The following is a 26,400-nucleotide window of genomic DNA, read 5'->3' on the forward strand; positions in this document are numbered from 1 at the left end:
TATTCCCTTTTAACAGGTGTCTCCTGATCAACACTTTGTCCCCGTCACTTTCTCCTCTTGATTAAACACTTTCCGAAATAGTTCCTTCTGCAGCATACGTGGTGTTCTATATGTGTCACTCGCTCCTTTCTTCCCCATTCTCATTAAACCAACGGAGCGTTGTAAATGATTTATTGTGAATCATATGGTGTAATTATGAGACTAAAATCACTTGTTGCGCTGCTTGAGTGATGCTTTCCGTCCAACCAAAAAGGAAGTCATGCGCGCAAAACTGAAGTGAAACAATTTGATGAGGTGAAGCGAGCAACTTGCATTATTGTGTGTGAGTGGAGATCACAAGGTTCCAGTAACCGTAGCAAAGATGTGTAGAGTCTAGACCACTAGTCGCTCCACACACGGGTCATGAATTTAATTGCCACCAAGGACCCAGTCTGCTCAGATCAGTTGCATTCATTCACCATGGACTTGTCAGTGCCAATATTTTAGTAAGATAATTTGGTTGAATATATGTCGGCACGAAATATTTCCTAGCGCATTTTTTTTGGGGGGGGGGCATTACCTTTATGCTACAATGGTATTATTTTTGTAGTAATTATCAACTATAGAATCTTTGCACATAACTTGGGACTCATTTTGCAGTTTGAATTTATGGTCAAAGACAAAAGGGATTCCCCATTTGTCTTTGACCATAAATCCACACGTCCATCCTGACTGACCAACTTACCCAAAGTCTTGTTGACCATGGTTGGGAAAAGGCCTTCAAACATGCAAATGTTCAGTAATGTCTGTAGGCAAATGAAAACACTCGCATCAGAAAAATACCAAGCTTTTCTCGGCTTATATTACAGTTACAGAGAGATTTTTTTGGAACAGGGTGTGTATGTCGCTGGCTTTAAGTGCATTGGGGGTTAAAAATAATCAGTAGATGAAATGCTTCTGCAGTCATAATAAGTGATGTGCTTTCACCATTAGTGCTTAGCACAGGGCCGGTGTCTTTCCATCATTACCACATGGCTGCCATAGACAAAGAAACCTCATTTATTTTAATGATAGGTTTCAATTTACAGAGAATTTAACAGGAGTGAGGCTGTCTGCACTGGGACTGGACAGCCCTACAGATCTAAGAAGCAGAACCACTATCCATCCATTACTATGAGATCAGAGTGAACGGACGTATTCATTTGTACAAAGATAACAACTGATCAGGCAGAAGTTATCTGCTGATGTATTCAGTACAGGTGTATGTAGGCCTGTGAAAATGTGTTCGTACTTTGTATGGTTTTGCATGAAAAGTCATCAGATTTTTCAGTTTATTTTAGTAGCGTATTTATAGAACCTGAGAAAAAAACAGCTATCGTTTTTTGGCATTTCTTCATGGGGTTAATTAAAGGAGAACTATGGGGTTAGGGCTTTTCCCCATAGTTCTCCTTAGGGTAACGGGAGGACACAAACTAGCGTCCTCCCGTCACAGCTACAGCTCGTGGTATACTGAGACGCCGCAGCTGAAGCGGATCCCGACAATTATGTCTGGATCTGCCCAGCTGCGTGAGTGACAGCTGGCTCTGCCTATCTAGAGGCAGAGCCAGCTGAAACCGCCCGTGTCCGTTCCACCAGTTAGCGTTGGAGGATCGGGGAGGGGGGAATCCAGCCCCTCCCCTGTCCTACTAGGATGAAAAGTACACATTCTTGGCTGAAAGGTTCTATCTGCAAATCACAACTGCTGTCTGACCTGAAGATGTACTGGGGGGGAATTTATCAAAACTGGAGCAAAAAGATTCTGGAGCAGTTGCCCATGGCAACCAATCAGCTTCTCTCTTCAGTTTGCCCTTGTAAGATTTGAAAATGAGACAGAGAAGCTGATTGGCTGCAGTGCAAATCTGCTCCAGATTTTGTCTGCTCCAGTTTTGATAAATTCCCCCGAAAGTGTTTCACAAAAATGGATGTACGCTACAAGATGTGACCTGCAGAATATCGTATTTGTTGAGCTTTACCAAGACAGGCAAGTTGATGCTTTTTGTAATGTGTAGTCACAAAATTGTTGCAAGCATGTGCCATCGGACACTTATAAAAAAAATATGTATTCGGAACATTCATTTGATTTTCCTATAGTTAGTGGTGTCAAATTAGCAATCTAATTGGACCGTAGCAAGGGGGTGAAAAATTAAGGTAAGGATGTAACATTGTTCTCGAATGTAATTCTGAAAGTGAATGGGGCTAATGGGGCCAAATCGGCAATCTAATTGGACTGTAGCAAGGGAAAGAAATTAATTTGAGGATGAAACATTTTTCTTGATTGAAATTCTAAGAGTGAGCTTTCATTCGGGAATCTCCATTAATTTTGCAAATTCAATGTTTACGACCAAAGGACATTTCAGAAGACATTCTGCAAGCCTCTGATGGCATTATCTAATGTTCTGACATTTTTTTTTTCATGTGAACATTCATATGAAAATCTGAATCGTGGCCAGGTTCAGTCGCCATGTGTTTTGTGTTTGCGTAAATAAAAAAAATTTCCATGCACTTCAAGCAGATGAATGACAGGCATTATGTTTTTCTCGTGACCCTATCAGAATTTCTAAAACCATTCATAGATGTGAAACTTTCAGGTTTCATGAGCTTTGCTGACCCCGGAGCATCTGAAAAGAACTATTTTAGCCGGGTAGTTGATGAATAAGCAGAGAGACCAAACAATGCAATGGAGTGACGAGCGTCAAATATTTGTCATTGTAGAACTCCTCTCCTGGGTGTGGATGAAAGGTGGGGGTGGGGGGTACTGTACATACATGTGAAGCAGTGTGAAAAAGCCTACTCACGCCTGTCATGAAAGACACATAAAAGCCTCACTTACTCATCTGGAGCAGCTGGATGACTCAGAATACAGCACAGAATTAGCTTGAGGTGAATGAGTTGCATGCATACATTTATTTATAGCTTCTTACGTGTACATCCATTGATCACTGGCAGATAAAGTGGATTACATGGAGAGGTGAAAGATATCAGTGAGCTTTATCAGCCAGCGCTGGGCTCTTATATAAAGGCCAACTCAACCTGCAAATTAATTAATTTACCCATAGATGTGAGATGGTGGACAGCGAATCCGCCAGTCTCAGATCATTCTGTAGAATAATCATTGCATAAATATACACAATGCTGTTTTCAGCCAAGCTTGCCTGCTTATGCTCTAGGCAGCAGTTCCAGCATCTTATGCAAGGAACAGTTGTCCCGGAAAATCAATTTCGGATAATGGCCATTTCTCCCAACACCAGAGGATGTGCAAAAAAGTTGCAGAGTGCCTAGAGATATACAATAGATTTCTGATCCAACAGTAATCAGCATGATAGGGCAATGAGCACACCATGTATGTGGGTAACCTAAGGTATTCATTGTGCTTGCTCAGCAGGTCTCAACCAATCCAGTAGGGCATGGAGAGAGACAAGTATGTCAAACTGGCTGGACTGTCCTCCAGCTCATCTCGGCACAAAAAAAAATCCAGAAAGGTTTTGTTCACGTGACTGCTCTGCATAACTCTCAATAAGATACAGACACTCCTCAGTTTACGATTGGGTTACGTTCTGATAAACCCATCGTAACCCAATCGTATCGTGAACCCGAGGAGTGTACTGTACTGCCACGGTTGGCAGCAGACAGTACACAATGGGGAGCAATAGCCAGACTGCTATTGGCTATTTCAAATTAACCTAGCTTCCGCAGCCGGCAGGTGAATGTAAACAGCCGGGAGCAATAGCAAGACTGCTATTGGCTATTTCAAATTGCAATAGCCAATAGCAGGCTGGCTATTGAAACTCCGCCCACTAAGAGGAGAAGTGGACCTGAGAGAAAAAGTTATCTCTCAGGTCTGCTCCTCTGCTCAGTGGGCGGGTGCAATATTGCAATTTGAAATAGCCAAGAGCAGTCTCGCTTTTGCTCCCGGCTGTTTACATTCACCTGCCGGCTGCAGAAGCTAGCCGGCAGGTGAATGGGGAAGCGGCGCACCTCGGGGATGGTTGCTTGAGAGTTACTATTGACTCTCAAGCAACCAGAAACTACAGTTATCAGGCACCTACAGATCCCTGTGGGTGCCGAATAGCTGGGAGTTTACTGTATCGTAAATGCGACAGATCAGAACTGGATTGATCGCAACCCGAAGAGCATCTGTATTTGCAGACTTCAAAATGAATAAACAAATTTATGCTAATTTAAAGGATTGCAATATAAAAGCTCTAGCTGTTTGCCAATGCCGTTACATGCAGTTTAAGGGCCTTGGTTTATGAGCTTATATGTATATTTTACAACCACACTTACTTACAGTCTATATACAAGTCTGTAGATTTGGGGTAATAACACAAACCATCTCACTGTGCACAAGAACACTTGGAAATCTGCACATGATATGCTGTGCAATGCTGAGAAGTACCAATAAGCACAAGTCAGGGGCGTAACTACAATTCATGGGGCCTCATAGCGACATTTTGATTGGGCCCCCCAGTGACCTTTCTCTGTGACGCCTGGCAGTGTCAATTGGGACAACCGTGTCATTGATCCTAACATAAAGTATGTCTCTAAAGGAAGGTTGTGCTATGAGAGCTGCTAACATAGTCAGCAGACTACTAGAGACCAGTGCTACGGATAAAAGTTAGTAGATCTTCTAAACCCTCTCATTCCTTTTACCACCCCAGCCAGCCAATGCTGAACAAGTCAGTAAATCAAAAAAAAATATGTTATTTAAATTTTATATACTTACATAATTGCTAGTGCTACTCTGCATATTAATGTATGAAATGAATGCAAATGTCTTTAAACTCCGGCTTTTTTCAGAATAGCAAACCTTTTTAGCTAAGAAGACTCTCTGGGATTTTTCAGCCTCCGGAATACGATGTTAGGCATACAGGGTTGATGTCAAAGTGCTGACCAGGATAAAAAGAAGCTCTGATTGAAATAAATCTACTCACAGATGGGGGCGGGATGCAAAGGAGATCATTGACTAGCAACAGCATAATCCCAAAATGTAATCCTGTGCATCTGACGTCCTCTATCCTGGCAGGGAAATATAAGATAACACCTAGTGGGGCCCCTTTCCCATCCTTGGGTCCCATGGCAGCCGCACACCACTGGCGCATGCACAGTGTCCTTAGACAGCTTTCATTGTCAGTCAGTTGCCCAAGTATGAACACGTTAAAGGGGATCAGGTGGGTTCTACATTTTTACAGTTTTTTCTATAAGCAGAGAAAATATTTGGAGGCTTTACATTTTGGGATGGGGTATATGACTGAGTTGGGATAGAGCACAATGGAATAGAGCAAAGACAACTGTCCATTTGCTGAAGGGCCAGACAATCTGTTCTAAACAGAAATGCAGCTCCAACAAGGGATGTCAAAATGTACCTTATAAATTTATCATGCACAGGAGAAGTGAGAACGCTTGCGTGTCTGGAACTATACAGCTCACTGATGTTCTCAGTCATTCTAGCTTCCCTCTGCACTTGGCAGTCCTAATAGCACCCCTCTGCACTTGGCAGTCTTTGTAACACCCCTCTGCACTTGGCAGTCTTTGTAGCACCGCTCTGCACTTGGCAGTCTTTGTAGCACCCCTCTGCACTTGGCAGTCTTTGTAGCACCCCTCTGCACTTAGCAGTCTTTGTAGCACCCCTCTGCACTAAGCAGTCTTTGTAGCACCCCTCTGCACTTAGCAGTCCTTGTAGCACCGCTCTTCACTTAGCATCCTTGTAGCACCGCTCTGCACTTAGCAAACCTTGTAGCACCGCTCTGCACTTAGCAGTCCTTGTAGCACCGCTCTGCACTTAGCAGTCCTTGTAGCACCGCTCTGCACCTAGCAGTCCTTGTAGCACCCCTCTGCACTTGGCAGTCTTTGTAGCACCCCTCTGCACTTAGCAGTCTTTGTAGCACCCCTCTGCACTAAGCAGTCTTTGTAGCACCCCTCTGCACTTAGCAGTCCTTGTAGCACCGCTCTGCACTTAGCATCCCTTGTAGCACTCCCCTGCACCTAACATCCCTTGTAGCACCCCTTTGCACTAATTAGTCCTTGTAGCACCGCTCTGCACTTAGCAGTCCTTGTAGCACTCCTCTGCACTTAGCAGTCTTTGTAGCACTCCTTGTAGCACCCCTCTGCACTTGGCAGTTCTAATAGCACCCCTCGGCACTTAGCAGTTTTTGTAGCACTCCCCTGCACCTAACATCCCTTGTAGCACCCCTTTGCACTAATTAGTCCTTGTAGCACTCCTCTGCATTTAGCAGACCCTGTTGCTACCTATTACGTTCATTATCCCTTATAGCACTTCTGCATTGAGCCGTCCCTTGCATGAGTTACACAGCTGTTTTTTTTAACTGGTTTACAAGAAATTACATTGAGGTGTTCCTTGAATGCAGCACAGCATGAGCAAAGTGTCTGTCTAATTGCACAGCTCAGGATGACAGAGCAGAGACTGTTGCTTAATTCTTCCCGGAGAAAAGTTAAGCTGGCCATACACCTTACAATTATCTGCAGATTTTCTGTGGTCAGATGGAAAAGATGCAACAGATTGGCCCAGGTGGAGATTACTCCATCCACACAGTTTAGTGTAGATGGAGGAATCTGTTGCACCTTTTCCATCTGACCATAGCAAATCTGCAGATAATTGTAAGGTGTGTGGCCAGCTTAAGAAAGCATTAAATGATCTGCTGTATGATCTTCCAGGGAGCCGGTAAAGAAGTCTCTGCCTATCGTTGTTTTTTTCCCCGTTTCCAAAAAATTTCATTTAAACTTGAAATTGCGTGACATGGCCGTGTACCATCACTGAACACACATTTCTTAAACTGTTCAAAAGGCATGTCAGCTAGAAATCACTAGAGAGGATCCAAACCTTACATTGCACTGCATGTCCCCATAGACATTAGGCCAACATAAGCAAAGTCTCTTTAAATCTGCAGATTTTGTTAAAAAAAAAAATACCTTTTTGTTCCTGCTTTGAGACCCCGTCACTCACGCTCCTTGAGAAGCCTACAAGCAGCCATGTTTCTCCATCGTCTCTATTAGGAAGCTGGTCCAGAGTAATGAGGTGTAGCCGTTGCTGAAGCAAGTGCATGTAGACAGGAAGTCGCTGAAAGAGGCTTGAAAAGACCAGCAGTGCTGAGATGCAATCTGAAATAACCCATGACCATGATTAGGTCCACCTGAGATTTAGAGATGGGGGCAAAACAATATACTTAAGGCTATATACGCAGCTTTAAAATAACTTTCCTCTTTTATCAGTGCAGAGAGCTTGTTTTTATTTAAGTATCTGAATGCCGGTGTGTTGTTTTCTATGGCCCATGCACACAGCTACATAAAGATCAATAAACTTGCGCCGCCTTCAGATCCATAAGAAAAATGGAAACATCTACATCAACAGTCCTGCATATGAACCATATTGTATGCTGTAGGCATGTAAGTGTTTGTGTTAACGTTTACTTGTGTACAGCACATATGGACTCTATTGGATCCGTCTGCATCCTAGCAACCAAAGGACGCTGGGTGGCAATAGCAGTTTGCATCCTAGCAACCAAAGAATACTGGGTTGCAATAGCAGTTTGCATCCTAGCAACCAAAGAATACTGGGTGGCAATAGCAGTCTGCATCCTAGTAACCAAAGCACGCTGGGTGGCAATAGCAGTCTGCATCCTAGTAACCAAAGCACGCTGGGTGGCAATAGCAGTCTGCATCCTAGCAACCAAAGCACGCTGGGTGGCAATAGCAGTCTGCATCCTAGCTGCCAAGGATGCTGGGTGGCAATAGCAGTCTGCATCCTAGCTGCCAAGGATGCTGGGTGGCAATAGCAGTCTGCATCCTAGCTGCCAAGGACGTTGGGTGGCAATAACAGTCTGCATCCTAGCTGCCAAGGACGCTGGGTGGCAAAAGCCGTCTGCATCCTAGCTGCCAAGGACGCTGGGTGGCAAAAGCCGTCTGCATCCTAGCTGCCAAGGACGCTGGGTGGCAAAAGCCGTCTGCATGCCTAGCAACCAAAGGGTGCTAGGTGGCAGAAGCCACTTTAGTCCTAGCAACCAAAAGATGCTAAGTGTCAAAAGCCATCTGCGTCCTAGCAACCAAGGGACACTTGTTGGCAAATGCCACCTAGTATCCTAACAATAGGGTACATTTGCATTGTACACATAGGAAAGGTAGCACAAACGTAATCAGTGCTGCATCAGCTATAATAAAAACAATAATAAGTTTAACTAATTTGCAGAGAATGTGAATAAACTAGCTAAACGTAGCTGAGATGAGACTATTGGCGCAGAAGATTAGTGCTAAAAGAGAAGCAAAGCCAAACTTTTTTTTGTGGTTTTACTTCTGTTTTTGGTCACAGGAATACATTTACTAATGTACTCTTGTGACCCAAAGTCAGCATATAGCAGGCTATGGCCCCTATCTGCTGAAAGCACAGAGCCATTTGCACACACCGGCTCTAAAGCTTGGCCATACATTATGCGAATTCTGTCCGGTTCCCGAAACCGGACAGACAGCACGGCCGAAAGCGTGCTGTCTGCACGCTTTCGGCCGGCTTGTCTAAATAACCTGATCGCAGGACCCGGTCGGAAAATCTGTGACTTAACAGATCCGACAGCCAGCTACATAAAGATCAATAAACTTGTACTGCCTAGAGATCCATAAGAAAAATGTAAAAATCTACATCAACAGTCCTGCATATAAACCATATTGTTTGCTGTACGCGTGTAAGTGTTTGTGCTGCCGGCTCTGCTCAGGTGTTCTGCTGGCGGCCGCTGTCCGAATACAAAAGAAACAGCAGGAGATTCCTCAATCACCGCACGTCAGCAGCAACGGAGGAACCTGTTCTATTTTTTTTTCGTTCAGCCCGCAGGTTCAACGAAAAGAAATAGAACGATGTATAGCCATCTTAAGGCCTGGTTCACACCTAGGCGTATTGCTTATGCGCGTCTGTCGCGCGTTTTTTTACCGCGATTCGCGAGGGCTACTTGGCTGTATCCCAATGGAAACGCGCAAAGTAGTACATGTACCTTTTTCAGGCGTGGGCCGTTTTGTAGCGCGTTAGGGACGGGCTGAAATACGGCAAGGTGTGAACCATACCCATAGGAAACCATGGGATTTAGATGTTTGAGCGTTTTGTAGAGCGTTTGTCGAGCGTAGAACGCGCTACAAAATGTTCAGGTGTGAACAAGGTATAAGTGTTGGGAAAAGTATATTTTACTCTCCCAACACTTCTCCTTTAAGGGAAGACAGATTCATATTAAAGCTCCTGGATGTCAGCGTCTGCAGAGTGTGGATCAAGAAAGACTTCCTCTGTAAAACACGGTTTCTGTCACCTCCACGATTTGATTTGGAAGATGTTTAATAATCATTTCTCAGAGTTCATGGATCTAATGTTTAAATTCAACAAAATGTATAGCCACCTGCTAATCTCAGTTAGTTGGCTTCTGCAGACGGTGGCACTCAGGGGCCACACGAAGGTCACGTCTGTCCTTCTGAAATCTACATTTGAATAAACCTGTCATTTTACTGATGTACACCAGCAAACACGGGCGTTTCAGTAACCAGACGCAGTCATTTCCGCTACAATTATATTGATCTTGAATATGATATGACCCGTGTGAATGAGAAAATGTGGAACTGCCGATAAGGGCCCTGCAAACATTGAGGAAATTAAAGTGGAAGTTCACCCGAGAATTACTCTATGAACACTTTATGGCTGGTAGTTTCCATTGCTAATCGCTGGGCCACCGGAACATGGACAGCTGTCATCCCTGGTGCTCTGTGTTTATCAAGGTACATGTGTTATATGGCTGTTTAATGTTCAGATAGTAATTCTAGGGTCAGCCGCTTCTGCTAGAGAAGAGAAAGAGAATTTTAATACTTACCCATTGTGTCCGCTCATATCAACAAATCCCTGAGGTTTTTACTCCTCCTGTAGGTATGGATTGCGGGAATCTTTGACCTCTAAGGCCTTGTTCACACCAAGCGCGGAGCAGATCCAGACCAGAGCAGGTGCAGACCGGATCAAAACTGCGTCCAATGTATTCCTATGGTATTTTGACCTCCAGTTCACATCGCAGCGTGCGGATCCAGACCAGGTGAAAAAACTGCGGCAAGCCCTATTTTATCTGCTCTGGATCTGCTCTGGAACGCATCAAAAACGCATCGTGCGTGTGCAGAAACCTGACCGGATCTGGTCTGCATTTGGTGTGAACAAGGCCTAAAACACAGGTCCCTCTTACCACAAAGGACGTTTCCATTTCCACTCTTGAATTTGTTAGTCCAGTCAGATAAAGGTTATGTGTCCCCACAAAAAGAACTCTACCAGTCTGTACATTACGGGGCTCTTACAGTTCACCCTCGTGTTGGTCCTTGTTAGTGCTTGTTCCAGGACCTGTGGAGATAGATACCTCTCTAGAGACATGAGCGTTACGATGTGCGCTGGAAAAAAAAAAGTATGATGTCTGTAGGTTTAAAGCCTTGGTTCTCAACTGGTGGGTCGTGACTCAAAAGTGGGTCGCAACCCTGTGTTCAGTGGAGCAAAACAAATGGCAAACGCACTCATCAATTTGTTACCAGCTTTGATCTTTTGCCCCATGTGCTCCAAGATGGAGACTCTCATAGTTTAGAGTTAGGACCGCACTATATTGTGGTGCCTTGGCGCGGCTCTGCGGCTTTCACATTTTCTGCAGAAGACGTGTATCTAAACCTCTGTTTTTAACCTTAGCGGTGAGACAAGTTTTTTTGCATGCTGGCTGGCGAGTGTGCTGGGAAACTTTTTGCTATTACTGTGTTCAGTGGGTCCCCGTGTGCCTTCCACTTTCCTAGGTGTGAGATTCCTCTGCCTCAACCTAGCGCAGCACTGTCAGATCTCTCGCCAAGCAGCCATTCAAAATATTCTGCCCGGCGCCAAGTGTCAGCTTGAGGTGGGATGAGATAGGGCTATGGCCACGAGGGAAACTCCATTCATTTGTGCATTGCTTACAGCTACCACTGGTTTAGAGAACAGGTTGGAAGAGATCCCATCCTCCTGATCACCAGGGGTTTTTATTGGTGTGACCCACTGCAGAATTTCCTCATTCTCATCCTGTCTTGGTGACAGAGGGACAACAGGGTGTTGGGGAAGAACAACTTTAAAGGTTAAGTTCACTTTTTCACAAATCGTACCCACAGCACCCCTCCACCGACCTATGGTGCACTTACATGTCTGAAGTCCCTGCCTGCGGGTCTGTACACTGGACTTCCTAGCCCCGCACTATGGAATGCTCATAATGCTTGCAAATGGTGAGCACGCATTTGTCAGCACAGATTACTCTAGGTAGCCCATCGCACACCTGACCTGGCGCCACCAGAAGAGGAAGTCACCAGCACACCGTCTTAATCAGGCTATGCCCGATGAAGGGACCCTGTGCGGCCCCCGAAAGCGATGGTGTGTTTGACATGAGTTTTCAATAAACCAACGATTGATTCTCCTTGAAGGAACTCGGTGTGCTGGGGACATTTCTGATATTGTGTTCATCAAGTTTATAGCATCTTTATTGACGTCTTGCATTCAATATATCACAAACGGAAAACGCGATGTTTCGGGACCACACAAGATCCTTCATCAGGTGGTGATGAAGCAAGGTCACATGACCTCGATGACCAGTGAGAAGCACTTCTGAGCCTCCGGGAACAGGTCCCAGAAGTTCTTCTCATTACACAGGAATACTAATTCTTTGACCGCTAAAACATCTCCCTTCTATGTGTTTTATTTGTGCATTTGATACTCTGCTAAGAGTTGAGTTTTATCTATAGATTCTAAGTTATTATGTTTATGTAATGTGTTTAGGTTGAATGTCATGTTGTGTATACTCAAAGTATAAATGGTGAATAGCACGTTCTTATAAAAGATGCGCTATTCACCAGTTGGAGTGTCTGTGCCCCATTTATGCTTTGTGTATATGGCGGCGCCGTCCGTTGGACACATCGCAGCACCCATCTGTTACTTCAGGACTTGGCAGTCAGAAGTGTGATGGGTTCATGGACTTCATGTTGTGTACACTAACTGCAGCTCAGTATTTCTCATTATATTGCAGCTCTGCAAATCATCTCTAGCAGTCCTCATGTTATTCATGTTCTCCGTTGTCTTCTAGTGGGCGTGCCATCAGAGGAACCAGAGGTTAATTTGGACGATGACGAAGAGATAGCCGTCACCCAGAGCATCGATAACTGCATTTGCCCCATCACACAGGTATGTTCTGCTGTTGTCAATATGTTTTCTTGATCTTGCAGTACGGGCAGATTCATAGACGATGGGTAATATGGTGGTATCGGCAGGTGATTGGACACTGGTCAGAGCTGTGAGGACCTCCATATAACCCCTCCCACTCCAGGAGATCCTCCGTTTTTCGTTAAGTGTCCTTAGGTATATGGTCGCCTGGTCTTCTCTTCACATGTTCTGCAAGATGCCAGTTTTGGGCTGTGAGGTGTCACAGGCTGATACCCTAGTTGGTGGTTCCCCCTGTCTCTGTTATATGGGCCTGTTAACAGTTGTCTTGATGTGTTGCCCCTTCCCCCCCCCTCCCCTCGGTCATCACTTGTGGACTTCCCAGTCGTCTATGAATCCCCTGTCTCCTGTACAGTACGATCACAAAAATAGGATTTTTGAATGACCAGTAAAATCTCTTGGGGTACAGTACAGGACACAGCACCATCCCCCACATATCCTCTATTGCAGGGGTGGCCAAAATCATATGGAATTGAGAAGCCAGTTTGTTCATTCCTCGCCTTGTGACTTGCTACAAAGTTAGAATGTTGCATATCACTGGGGGAGAGGAGACTGAGGAAATGCTTCCTCCTGCTTGCAGTAGTCTGATCACTGGCGAGAGGAGACTGAGGAAATGCTTCCTCCTGCTTGCAGTAGTCTCATAACTGGGGGAGAGGAGGCTGAGGAAATGCTTCCTCCTGCTTGCAGTAGTTTGATCACTGGGGGAGAGGAGACTGAGGAAATGCTTCCTCCTGCCTGCAGCAGTCTGATCACTGGGGAGAGGAGACTGAGGAAATGCTTCCTCCTGCCTGCAGTAGTCTCATAACTGGGGAAGAGGAGGCTGAGGAAATCCTTTCTCCTTCCTGCAGCAGACTGATGACATCATCTCAGCCTAGATCAGGGGTGGGCAACTCTGGCCCTCCAGCTGTTGTGAACTTCAAGTCTCATGATGCATTGCAAGACTGACCGTTACAGCCAGGACTCCCAGTGGCAGAGGCATGTTGGGATTTGTAGTTAAAGCACATCTGGAGGGCCGGAGTTGCCCACCCCTGCTCTATAGGGTTTCTGTGTCTCTCCAGCAGCCCGGAATGTGACTCTGCATGCAGGCTGACTGCAGTTGGAGGGCCGGAGTTGAGGGGGGGTAAGTGTCTTGCAATGCCTCATGGGAGTTGTATTTCCACAACAGCTGGAGGGCCGGAGTTGCCCACCCCTGGCGCATGTTAATGATGTCACTGAAGGAGAGCTCTGCTCAGTACTGCTTGCAGCTGCAGTGACTGTATGACATAACCCGACACAGACTCCGAACAGCAGCAATCCTGATCTGCATGACACCAACAGACCTGCAGAAGAATTTCAGATATTAGGATATGAGCTCCGGCCTCCCCTTCAGTCTCGCACAGTGATACCGGTTCCTCTCCTGGACTGAAATCGCTTCCTCTGAGTTCACTGCACACTGCGAGGTCCTCACAATGTGCATTAGAATCTGCAGCAAGTCGGATAGAGCCCGCCTCCTTTTAGGGTTGCCACCTGTCCAGGATTCACCCGGACAGTTTGGGTTTTGAATGCTGTGCCCGGGTTTCATGGCAGCAGAAACCCGGACACAAGATGTCAGGCAGACGGGGGCAACCAAAATTAAGATAGGGGCTACTGACCCCCCACTAAAAATAGTCTCAACTGTGATATTTACATATGAATGGGTGGCACTATTTACATATAAATAATAAACTCATTCTCCCCAAAAAAGTGTCGTTAGAATGTTCGGGTTTCGCTTGAAGACAAGGTGGCAACTCTACCTCCTTTCCTGGCATCATCTAGTGCTTTCCTCCCTAGCCTGACTTTTATTGGCCTTCCTTTTTCATTGATTGGATTTCAGTTATTGGAGGCTCAGTATCACATGTGGGGGGTCTGCATGCAACTTCAGCCTGCCTAGGAACACCCACTCCCCCAGACTGACACCTACCCAGCAAGATGTTTGCATAATGCCTCCCATGAGCCAGCCCACTGCTTGCATCAGGGCTGAGGGCTCTTAAGAGGTGTACTGAGGCAGGGCGCTGTGATGTTTTAAGGAAGCCATGTATTCTGCTGGCCCCTCCCTGCCTTCCTCGGTCCCCTGCCAGCCCCTCCCACCAGCCATGATCATCCACGATCAAGGTTAGTGCTTCTGCCTTGCAGCTCTGAGGGTTTCTGGTTTAAATCTCTGTCAGGACACTATCTGCGAGGAGTCTGCATGTTCTCCCTGTGCTTGTGTGGGTTTCCTCCGGGTACTCCGATTTCCTCCCACACTCCAAACACATGCTGGAAGGTAAATTGGCTCCTCTCTAAATTGGCCCTTGTATGCATGTATGCATGTGAGATAGGGACCTTAGATTGTGAGCTCCTGGGGGGTAGGGACTGATGTGAATGTGCACTGTGTACAGCACTGCGTAAATTGTCAGTGCTATATAAATATCTATAATAAATAAATTATTTGCCTGCATTGCATAGAGAAGCACAGACACCCAGTGATGATGCCACTCATTCTCATAAGTACAATTGGCTCTAATTTGTTACTAACAGTTGCAGCGGTCACAATCACAGCGGTCACATTCACAATGGTCAACAGCTGGTGACAGCTGTTACTATTTTTTGTGTTTTGTATGGTGTGTGGAATGTGTGCAGCCCCCCCCATTGCCAGTTATCCCAAGCTCCTCTGTCCCCCATGCCATTGCAGGACTGGCACAGCAGTTCTCTTGCAGCTGATCTCTCCTCTGATCACTGATGTGTATTACCTAATTTCCGTTGTCAGCCATGTCATGGCAGATCTCTGCTTAATCAGCTTTTTTGGGGGTCTGTAGGTGACATTAGGCGTCTAATAGACCTGTCACTGTATCTGTGCTATCACATAGGGGGCTTGTTATCCCCTAAGACACATGTTACGCATAACCCCGAACCGGGTCTTATATATATTACCAAAAAATTGGGTAATAATAAAAGTGTAATAACATAACGGAGGGAACAATGTTTTTATTTTTCAACATTTTTAGTACTTTTTTCTTTATGTAGTAAAAAATAAAACCACCAAAAGAAAGCCGTGTCCGCAAAATATGATATACAATTCATTTCAGTACTGCGTTCATCGCTGAATACAGAAATATGTCCTAGACAGGAAAGGGGTGTAACACCTCGGGCTTCAAGTGGTAAAGAGGTTCTCCGCCCAAACCTGGCCAGTTCTGCTTTAGCTGCAGTCCCTGTCCAGAAATAGACCGGGCCCGATTTCTACTTCTTCCTCCCCTGGGCCTGCCGCAGCACTGACTTCTTATTATCGGCATAACTCTTTCTGACTTTAGCGCTGTTTGCAGTGTTTGTGGGATGATGTCACCTCTTTGATTTGACTTGTTTTGTTTTTGAATCCCAGCTACATAGAAATTGCCCATGGTTGCTGCTGCAGGTTTTAACTTTAGCGCTGTGGTCTTGTCCTGGCAGGTGGAGATGGTGAACCCGGTGAAAAATAAAACATGTGGTCACAGTTATGAGAAGGCGGCGATTGAAAAAATGATTCAAGACAGACAAAAGAAGGGGAAATCTGCCAGGTGAGTTCCTAAGAGGACACATCCAAGAAGTGCCGGGACTGTAACACTTATTTGAAACAAGGTTACCCTCCAATGGGTACCCAGAAAGGGACTCAAAGCATAACAAACTAACGGAGAACCAGACCAAATGGTAAAGAGTCCAAATCGCTTTACTGGGTCACACATGAAGTGGCCAATGCGTTTGGGGGCCAAACCATTCAGCCCCTTCATCAGGGCTTAAAATGGCCCTTTACCCCCTTTCACTAAAAATCCCCTCAGCGTGCAGCTCTGCATGCTGATATGAAATCATTTTACATTCATTAGCTAAACAAACATATTTTTATCTTACTTACAATTCTTGTTTTTCAACTTCCTGGTCCTCTTGGGCATTAGTAATCTGTGCCCAAGCAGTGAATCCTGGGAAGTTTACATCAGCAGAGGATTGCTGGGAAATCTCATCTGTAATCTCATGAGATCTCAGGGAAAAGCAATTTCCTCCCCTGATATGATGTGCATGGTCACATGTCCTAGTCACATGTGCCAGAGTCCCAGGGAGTAAAGGGAGATGGATTTATCTGCCCTTAGTAAAAAAAATGGCCACTTTCAGAAGACTGGGGAAGAAAAGAGAAATAAGATGTGCAGAGAATACAAAGCCGGCAATTATCTAGAAGTATGTGTCTGTAGATTGTCACCACTGAAAGGTGCGTTTGTTGTTATTTAAAAAATATGGGGAAAGGTCCGCTTTAAAATCAAATCAGAACTTCCAAGTGGACTCATGAGCAGACTTTACTATATTGCTCTGTGTCGGTTAAATATAAATGGATCCGGAGGCTGAGTTACAAGATGTTCCAGTGTTGGTAACATGTTACTGGTGCTAACACTTGCCTTGATGAAGGGGGGGTGGGGGGACAATTTACGTGCAGACCGTTAACGCAGTTTGGACTCTTACTGTCTATTCTGGCGTTCCTTTATAAGGTGAGTTCCCAAAACACATGTTGTTCTGATTCATTCCAGAAGTAACAGTTCCTTGTGGAAGTGAACTTTTAAAGGTATTTCCCTTTTTTCTGACCGCGGTGCTTGCTCTGCCCTCCAATGACTTGCATCTTACACAGCGTCGGCCCACACAGCTTGTTGTGGAGAAGGATTGTATCAGAGACATTTATTATTTTGGATAGAGTAAAAAAGGGTTAAAACTCCTTTTTAGGGGGTTTTTTTTTCCATGTCCCATTTGAGAGATTTCCCTTCACTTCCTGTCATGCAGACACACAGGCCCAGGAAGTGAGACCAGATCTCACCAGGGAGCGGAATCCTCTTTTAGACAGATGCCACCAGATCAAGTGTCCCCAGTGAAAGATTTCCCCTTTATTCCGAAGCTGGCCATACACAGTCTTGATAAATTGCTAAAACTTTAAAGCGGAACTCCAGGGTTTTTAAACATTAACCCTTGCAGTGCTAGTCTTGGTCTAAGGGTCCAAGTACTGAAAATATACTCATCTGATCCTCAATCCCTCCTGGCTGCTAGAGCGGTCCCCGCAGCATCTTCTCGCCAGCATCATCACGTCTATGCAAGGTCTATTCACTTGTAAGGACGCCAAGGGGGAGTGAGGTGAGCGGTCACCGTCACAGGATCAAGGAGTGTATCTTCTTTATTCCATCCCATAGGCCAAAATGAGCAGTTAACCCTTGCAGTGCGGGGGTAGCCCTACTGCATGGGGTAACTTGTTAAAGTTCTGGAGATCTGCTTTAAGGACCCAGTCACCCCACTTACGTCACAAGTTCCGCCTATTTCATCTCGATTCTTCGTCTCGGTACTTTTTCCTCTTTTCAGTTACTGAAACCTAAAGCTGCCGTCCTGTGTCACCGAGTCCGTTTCCTCTCTGTGTCTGATGCACTTCTACGTTTGTAATGCGTCTCTTCTGTCTCCGCAGGTGTCCAAGGATTGGCTGCGAGTACGATGTGAGCATAGGTGACCTTGTTCCGGACGTGGCCCTAAAGAGAGCCATCGACATTCACAGTAAAAAGTCCACCAGTTCATGAGCTGGGCACTGATTATGGTCCCCCTGAACCCCCCTCCCTTATCCCTTTGCTATAATAAAGGGATATATAATGACCATGTGACCTTGGTGCGGTTATTTTTATTGCAGGAACACCCTCATCAGCCAGGAAATGCTTACTTAACATAATGGCAAATAGAATGGGGTACATCCAGTTTGTGTTGTCAGTTCAAACCAGTTACTGGCATCATCCAGGGTCTTACCTGTTTAAATGCCCTCACCTGCAGACCTAGAGCAGAGTGATATCAAAGACGACATCCCCAGGTTACCTCTAGATGTGTGTATTTCCTATACTTGCTCACAGGTGTTATCTGGGTAAACCTCTAAAGCCTTGGTTCTCAACTGGTGGGCCGTGACCTAAAAGTGCGTCACGACCCCGTGTTTAGTGGAAAGTCCATGGTCCCATCGCACTCCTGACCGCAAGATCCCTTTCGAGAAGCGGGTGCTATGGTAGTCGACGGATGGCAGCCGTCACAAATATGAGCAAAAGCAGAGACACCGGCGCCGACGTTTGCTTTTTCACCCTGGAGTGCCGGTGTCTCTGCTTTTGCCCGTGTTTACTGGGTCCCCGGGTGCCTTCCACTTTTCTTTTTTTAAATCCGATAGTATTTATTGCCATTTTTTGGTTTCAAACATATACAGAGAACCATATATGGAGAGCAAAAACATAGAAAAGCATAAGAATACAAAAATAAACAAAAAAGAAATGACAGAGAAAAAAAAAGGTAGTCGTCCCCTACCACAGGGATACACATATCTCACCATGTTTAAGCAAAGAAAAAGGGTGTACATGTAACCTCTACACAAAGCACATACAGGGCAGTATGGCCACCATAAAAGAGGAATGGGGTGAGAGCATGCCTTCCACTTTTCTAGGTGAGAGGTTCCTCAGCCTCCCCCTAGCGCAGCACTGTCTGTTCTCACAACAAGCAGCCATTCAAAATATGCGGCCTGGTGCCGAGTGTCAGCTTGAGGTGGGATGGGATGGGGCTATGGCCGTGAGGGAGCTCCATCCATATGTGCATTGCTTACAGCTCCCTGACGTGTCCTGTAGAGGTGCCTGGACCGAAGTGACGTCACATTCTGGCTCCCGCCACCTCTACAGGGTGCGCAAGGGATTTGTACAAACAATGCACATATGGACGGAGCCACAGCACAGCAGCCCACACTGGACCCCAGGCTGAGGATCCACTGCAGTTCTCGTAAGATAGGGAGACTGGGTGGAAAGATAGGGAGACTGGGTGGAAAGATAGGGAGACTGGGTGGAAAGATAGGGAGACTGGGTGGATTTTTTTTAAAAGAACAAAAATAGTGGTTGTGTGTCAGTGTTTTTGAGGGCCCATTCCCGTGTGATTAATGCACCTTACCATGCAATCGCACCTACCGCACATTCTGGTGTGTTGCATTGCTATTCATTTGAATGGCACACCAAAGGCATCTCCCACCCACAGTTCGATCGCCCACACGGTACCGCAATGCCCTGCGTTCCAGTGCGGAGGGACTTGAGTCACAACTTAATGACCAAGGACAAATGTGGGTCCTGAGGTTACACAGGTTGAGAACCACTGTACTAAAGGTATGTCTTCTTTCCTTTTCTCTAGTAGCGATGTTCCTGCCTCTCTTTAGCACATCTGCAGACATAAAACAGAGTTATATCGCAGGCCGCATCCCCAGGTTACCTCTAGATGTGTATTTCCTATAATAGCTCACAGATGTTATCTGGGTAAGCCTCTAAAGCAGTGGTTCTCAACCTGTGTAACCTCGGGACCCACATTTTTCCTTGGTCACGAAGTCGTGACCCAAAAATGATTCATTTCTGAGACATTTTCATTTATTACACAAAACAACTTGTGCACTATTCAGCAACGTATATATATGCACATTTTAAACATTATTGGGGGTATGGAATTGTATTGTGGGGGGTATGTGGGGGTTTGGAGCTTATCCAGTCAGACTGTCACTGAACTATTTGCACTGGAGAGTACAGTAGATACAGCGGCGGATTGATATCTGCTGTACTCTCCAGTGCAGGCCGGAACTATAACTTAATTGTCGGGCGCCGCGGCCCGATATTAATGCGCCGGCCGAAAGTATGAAAATAGTCCCTTCTCTCCACGGGCCATACCACTTTATCGGAGAGCCCGGGGGAGGCCGGGAGAGAGGGGACAGTTTTACATTATGGAGTTCTCACAAGCTGTACTACAAATTCCCCTCTCTATTTCGCTCTACTGCAGATGGGCCGCTCCATGAAGAAATGACACCGCGACCCACTGCAGAAGGTGTCGCGACCCACGAGTTGAGAACCACTGCTCTAAAGCGATGTCTTTCCTTTTCTCCAGTAGCGATGTTCCTGCCTCTCTCTTGTCTTTAGCACATTTCCTTCTGTACATGTTGCCAGAGACATCACTAAAGACATGTGCTGTATAGAATGGATAATGAAAGAAGAGCTCCGGAGTTGTTCTTTAAGAACAAGCATACGCAATACACGGACTGATTACCTTAGTATGCCTCTATAATCCGGGGTGGAGTCATTCTAATAGAACATCATTCATAAATGCGTACATTACATACATCTAGTGAAATGAAATGTTTTTTTCCTTGCAGTGGGGCTGCCCTGGCACTGCTTGTTTATGCCTAAGGGCCTGTTCACATGATTTTCAGGTCCAGATCAGATGCGGATCTGCAGACGCGGTGCTACTCATGCAGTGCGTTTTTGATGCGTTTTCGGTCCAGATGCTGACAGTTTTTTTTTTTGTTTTTTTTCTAGCCATGGGGCTGTCAGTATGCAGATTCTTGCTCTGAGGTCACTTCCGCCCTCTCGTAACATCTACTTCCCTTTGTGTATGTAAAACTGGTGATCAGACATGTATCACATGTTGATGGTGCTGGCTACAGCAATCTGCAGAGAACGAGCCCGCAGGAGACGTCGTTATTGGGTACACCCAATCTTGAGGCGCCGGGACTCCAACGGTCACTTCTGCAGTTTATATGAGGATTTGCGAGCTCACCCGGATACATTTTTTTCCTTTCCACGTATGTCCATGGAAAGGTAATGGGCATGTTCCAAATGTTCGCAGTTCATGTCTTTACCCCAACCTGTCTGTCTATCTTTTTTTTTTTTGCTTAGCTGCATTGCGTTCCGTTTTTGTCGCGTTCGTGCGTTTCCTGACCGGAAAATATGTGACATGCGCACGTGAGAACTGTAGCCCATAAAACACATAGGGATACATTGGGATGCATTTTTAGTGCAGGAGCGTACGGAGCCGGTCAGCACAGAAAACGGACGTCATGTGAACAGGCCCTGAGGGACAGGAAAAAAATGTTTTTATTACCTGATCAGGAAAGTTTTGAAATGCCCCGGAGGAACCGATTTTATTTGTAATTGAACAATATTTCAATACCGGATAACCGAACATTACACACCGCGGTCTGTAACCATGTAATGAATACATCAAAAAAAAACATGTATACAAAGGAATGCCATGCTAGGGAGTTACTAATGACCAGAGGCGATTGTAATCAAAAATAGTAAAAAAAAGAAGTTTGTCACAACTTTACAAACTATTGCACCATATCACAAAACCAAAAACACCGCTAAAAGATTGACAACGTTGTCACGTTCGCACGCACTCCTACATGCTGATGCTCCGGATGTTTGCTGAGGTCCCACCGCTCTTCTTGCTGACACTGGCCATGAAGGTCCTTGGCACCCAAGAGGGACTGGTGAGGCCAGGATACATGGCAGGGGAGGGCAGCGTGTAGGAGTGATCAAGGGGCCAATATCCTGCAGGAGGAATGTAAACAGCATGGTGCTGCTGCAGATGTAGTACATACGTCTGTGGCAGAGAAAGGGTTACGGCTACATTCCACGCACATGCGCTGACACTTGTTTAGACACATTCAGGGTTTCTGATTTGTTCCCAGACGCACAGATTTCTATGAGGGGGAATTGATCAGAATCTGGAGCAGTTGTCCATGGCAACCAATCAGCTTCTCTCTTCAGTTTGTTCAGTTAAAATTTGAAAATGAAAGGGAGAAGCTGATTGGTTGTCGCGCACAGCTGCTCCAGTTTGGATCAGTTCCCCTCATTGTGTTGTAAATGTATAGTAATTCTACCATCTACAATCACTGCATGCAGTTATATGCGTTCAGCAATGTTCTATAAATACATGTATGTCATTGCCTGTGTGAGTGAGGACTGAGGAAGCCTTGACAGCGGGATGACTCTTCATTTAATCCTTCGTCACTCCGACTTCACTTGCTGCATGCTTGTTTTTGGTGTCCCTGTCCACACCTAGGCATTTTGTACCTGTGTAAGCTCGAAGCAGAAAGCCTTCCAATATTCCAAACTCCTTAGTTTTCTATGGTGCCCCTTCACACCTCACCTGAAGCAAAAGGACGGTCGCACCGAAAAGTGCCGGAGCTTCTTTTTTAGGCAGATTTCAGCATTTGTGGGTGTTTTTGACTCCATAGACTTCAATGGCTGCGACGATAACAGCATTTTGTGTGCGTTTTCTGCTGAAAACGCCTCTTACCCTCCTCCCGGACTGTGAAATGTCACTCGGCATCCTCAAGTCTGATGCAAGTCTTTGGACCTGCATTAGAAGTGATGACGCCAGTGGTCTTTAGACCTCCAGGGCCCGGGGGAGAATAGGCTGCGTGGACCGGTCTAGCAGCCTGGCGGCATCGAGGATCAGATGAGTAAATCTGCTTTATTTGACTACCCCTATACAAAAGGAGCACTTAGGCCTTGAGGTGCAGGGGTAGCCAGGGCTGGTGCTAGATTATTCTGTGCCCTAGGCAAGACAAGCTACTTGCCCCCCAGCCCCCAATCCCCCCTCCATGCACATCTCCCCATTCTGCTATAAATTCCCAGAGTTCTTGTTCTGCCCCATAACCCCTCCATTACCCATCTCATTGCAGGATTCTATAGGCTTTGTCATGTCGTGGGAGGAAATTTTGCTGTTGTCTTCTTTTTTTTTCTTTCTTCTATCTGCTGCATGTGACAAAGGTGCTGTCATGGTTCTGTGTGTAGGGGGAAGACGAGGAGCGAGAGGGGTCACAGAATGTGGCGGTGATTCTGTGGAATATTTGCATTGCTCAAGCTGAAAGTGACGTATGAGGTTCCTGACTGCCACTGACACTGCAGAGAGAGGAACAGGTGAGGTGCAATGCAGACACTGATTCATACAGACAGAAGTGGGAGGGCAACCACAAGCTGAGAGGAAGTTACCACAAAACTGGAGTGAAAGTTCTAATTATAAATCTGCCTAGAAAAAGACAATCACATGTCAGGTATGTGAGCAAGCGTCTCCATCGTCCCATCACACGGCACAATGCCCTAAAGGGCAGCTCTGGGGCAAACACATCAAATGAGGCTTTTGTGTATTCCAATCACATGCCCAGATACTGCGAGCAGCTGAAACCATCTTTGTGCTGAGTTGACACGTAACTGCGTGATGAAAGTAGGCTCACAGTGGGAGGAGGAAGAAGGTATGTAGGTCACCTTAGAGCAGCCATTGTCAGCCAGGGTTCCTTGTACTCGGTGATCGATCGACCTCCCATCTGATGGTGCCTGTATAGTTCCATGTTCAATACCACTTGTCAGAGCCACAGGCATGACATCAATTCTTTTTTAGCTGCAGCTAAAAGCATTGTGATCACCAATGTAAGGGGCATTTTTCCCTCTGACCACCAATGTTATGAGCAGTCTTCCTACTGACCACCACTGTAAGCAGGCAATTTCCCACTGACCACCACTGTAAAGGGGGAATTCTTCCCACTGGTCACCAATATAAGGAGCATTCTTCCCTCTGGTCACCGACGTAAGGGGCAATTTCCCACTGACCACCACTGTCGGGGCATTCTTCACACTGGCCACCAATGTAAGGGACATTCTTCCCACTGATCACCAATGTAAGGGACATTCTTCCCACTGATCACCAATGTAAGGGACATTCTTCCCACTGATCACCAATGTAAGGGACATTCTTCCCACTGATCACCAATGTAAGGGGCATTCTTCCCACTGACCCCCAATGTAAGGGGTATTCTTCCCACTGATCACCAATGTAAGGGACATTCTTCCCACTGACCCCCAATGTAAGGGGTATTCTTCCCACTGATCACCAATGTAAGGGGCATTCTTCCCACTGATCACCAATGTAAGGGGCATTCTAACCCACTGACCACCAATGTAAGGGGTCAGTCTTCCCACTGTCCCCTGATGAATTGTCTTTAAGAGGAGTTCCCTGAAATCCTAAAATTATTTCTAGGGTTCTTATGCGTTAAAAGGAGGAGGAGCAAACAGCTCTTTTAAAGGAAGGAGCAGGCTCAGTGAGAGCATCAATAATGTGGTCCTGTTCACTAGTAGAGGAGGCGGGGCAGTGACATAGAGCTGTAGGCCATGAGTCGCCTCCCTTTGTTTCACAGGAGTGTATTAACATCAATCTTTTGACAGGTAAACAGATACTACATACATACTGTAGATCTATTCTGTATTAAGATAACTGGCAGCTCAGTTGCCAGAGACCAAAAAAGAAGAAGCAACTATTGCACCATGGGAGCAAACCTTTTTATTTCTGCCTTACACCTACGCCAAAAAGATGCAGCTAACTATAGAAACAGTATGGGAGAAGGAGGAGATATTGTTTTGGGGGTTTTAGATATCCCCTTCTAATAGAGGTCATTGGTTTCCTGCTTCCCTGGGACCATCAGAGCCCTCATATATTGGAAGGTAATGGAGCCTCACTGTTGAAAGCTCCTTGTTCATGGTTGCCACCCTCACATTGGACCCCCATTTGTAGTTATATTAATTTTAGGTCTCATTCACTCTAGCAGCATGTACCTGTGTTAATATGCCACGTAATAGCATACTTAGCAACATTATAGTCCAATATCCTAGGACACTGCCAGCCCCAGGCTGCTTTTCGTCTGCCCACCTTCCAGGTGGCCATGCCCAAATCAAGCCCACTTTAGGGGTTGTCCCGTTAAGACACTCTAAATATGTAAAGGCCCCCTATCGCACCCATTTTATGGGTTTGTCCTGCCCAGACCCCATCTCTAAATACTTAGGGACTGCCCACTTGCTCCCCCTATCCCCACATGTAATGCCTTTTGGAGTTCCCGCACACTCCGATAAGGTTGGGGTTAGAGCTGCAGCTAACGATTATTTTCAAAATCGATTAGTTAGCCGATTATTAAGTTCGATTAATCGGTTAATCGGATAAACAATAAAATAACGTTTAAAAAATGGCTCCAGTGATGGGACTACTAGTTTGTATTGAGGTTGTAGTCCATCACAGGAGCAAGCTTGGAGCGGTGGAAGTAAAAAAGAAAAAAAGATAGTGTGGTGTGCAATATAGTTAAATGGAAAGTGTAAAATTATACAGCAATGAATGCAGAATGGCACCGGCTATAGAGGACTACAAAACCCAGCAGGCGTGTGGAGCGTGGATGCTAGCGGGTCTGGTAGTGGCGAGCGTGAGGAGGAGGTTGCCGCGCACAGCGCGTGGAGCTCTTAACAGGGACAACTGATTGGAAGCCGATTAATCGATTATTGAAAAAGTTGACAACTTTTTGAATAATCGATTATAATCGATTATGTCGATTAGTTGTTGCAGCCCTAGTTGGGGTTATGGACATGGCCCAGGACACAGCATCTGCAGGATTTAGGGCCAAGATGTGGGACTGTCTTGGTAAATTTGGGACAGTTGGCATATATAAAGTAAGTGCCATTTAAGTAATTGTAGCGGTTCATATGATTGTGTTATGTTTATGTGTAACACATAACCAAAGAAGCTGTATGTGCGTTGGTCAGTAATTGATGTAAAAATACAATATGTAAGCTGATTTAAATGTAGCTGATTAGGTTTAACTCGATGGACATGTGTCTGTTTTCAACCTGACTAACTATGTAATTATAAAGATCTGTAAAAACACATAAAATGATGCAGAAAATACATAAAAACTACCATCAGAGACGCATTTTGCTACTTTAAAAATACTTCTGCATGACGATCAGAGGGGTTTGGCCGATACCCATGTAAGAGGCCCAGGCAGCCTGGGGGGCCAGGGCCTGGGCCCTGAGGTGGCTGCACCGCTGGAAGTGGTGGTAGTGGAGGCCGGGGCCCAGCAGTATAAGCAGGTAATAAGAGCTGCGCAAACAGCCCACCTGAGACCCTGCAGAGCCCACCATAGAGTCTCAGATGGGCTGTGCAGGTTCTCAGGTGGGTCCTGAGTCCTGTGCCTTGCAAAGTACTGAGTCTAATTCGTATGCTGTTCTGCGTTGCTGTATAATGTATTGCTGGGATTTGTAGTCCCCCTACAGCCATTCTGCATTAGAGTGTAAGCCCTTCTGTACAGCGACTGATGTGACTGGCTTAGTGTTATCTGTACAGTACTATGGTATATGTCAGTGCTTTATAAATGTATAATAGTGTGTGACTGGGGGGAAGGGGGGACATACGAGTGTAAGCTCCTCTACAGAGACTGATGAGACTGGCACAGTGTTCTCTGTACAGCACTGTGGTATATGTCAGAGTTATATAAATGTGTGAGACTGGGGGGG

General features: G+C 45.7%; 1 protein-coding gene across 2 annotated transcripts in view; it reads left to right on the forward strand.

Annotated features, from left to right (window-relative positions):
- NSMCE2 (NSE2/MMS21 homolog, SMC5-SMC6 complex SUMO ligase) overlaps nucleotides 1-17,839 on the forward strand; it is a 204,637-nt gene extending 186,798 nt beyond the window's left edge. For both annotated transcript variants that reach the window (XM_018559467.1, XM_018559468.1), the window contains exons 5-7: nucleotides 12,117-12,214; nucleotides 15,692-15,798; nucleotides 17,706-17,839. In XM_018559467.1, the coding sequence (XP_018414969.1) occupies nucleotides 12,117-12,214; nucleotides 15,692-15,798; nucleotides 17,706-17,814 (314 nt within the window). In that variant the 3' untranslated portion in view covers nucleotides 17,815-17,839. The remainder of the gene's footprint in view (nucleotides 1-12,116; nucleotides 12,215-15,691; nucleotides 15,799-17,705) is intronic.
- The last annotated feature ends 8,561 nt before the right edge of the window (nucleotides 17,840-26,400 follow it).

The sequence above is a fragment of the Nanorana parkeri genome, unplaced genomic scaffold (assembly GCF_000935625.1).
Source record: "Nanorana parkeri isolate BGI_ZX_2015 unplaced genomic scaffold, ASM93562v1 scaffold397, whole genome shotgun sequence".
NCBI lineage: Eukaryota > Metazoa > Chordata > Amphibia > Anura > Dicroglossidae > Nanorana > Nanorana parkeri.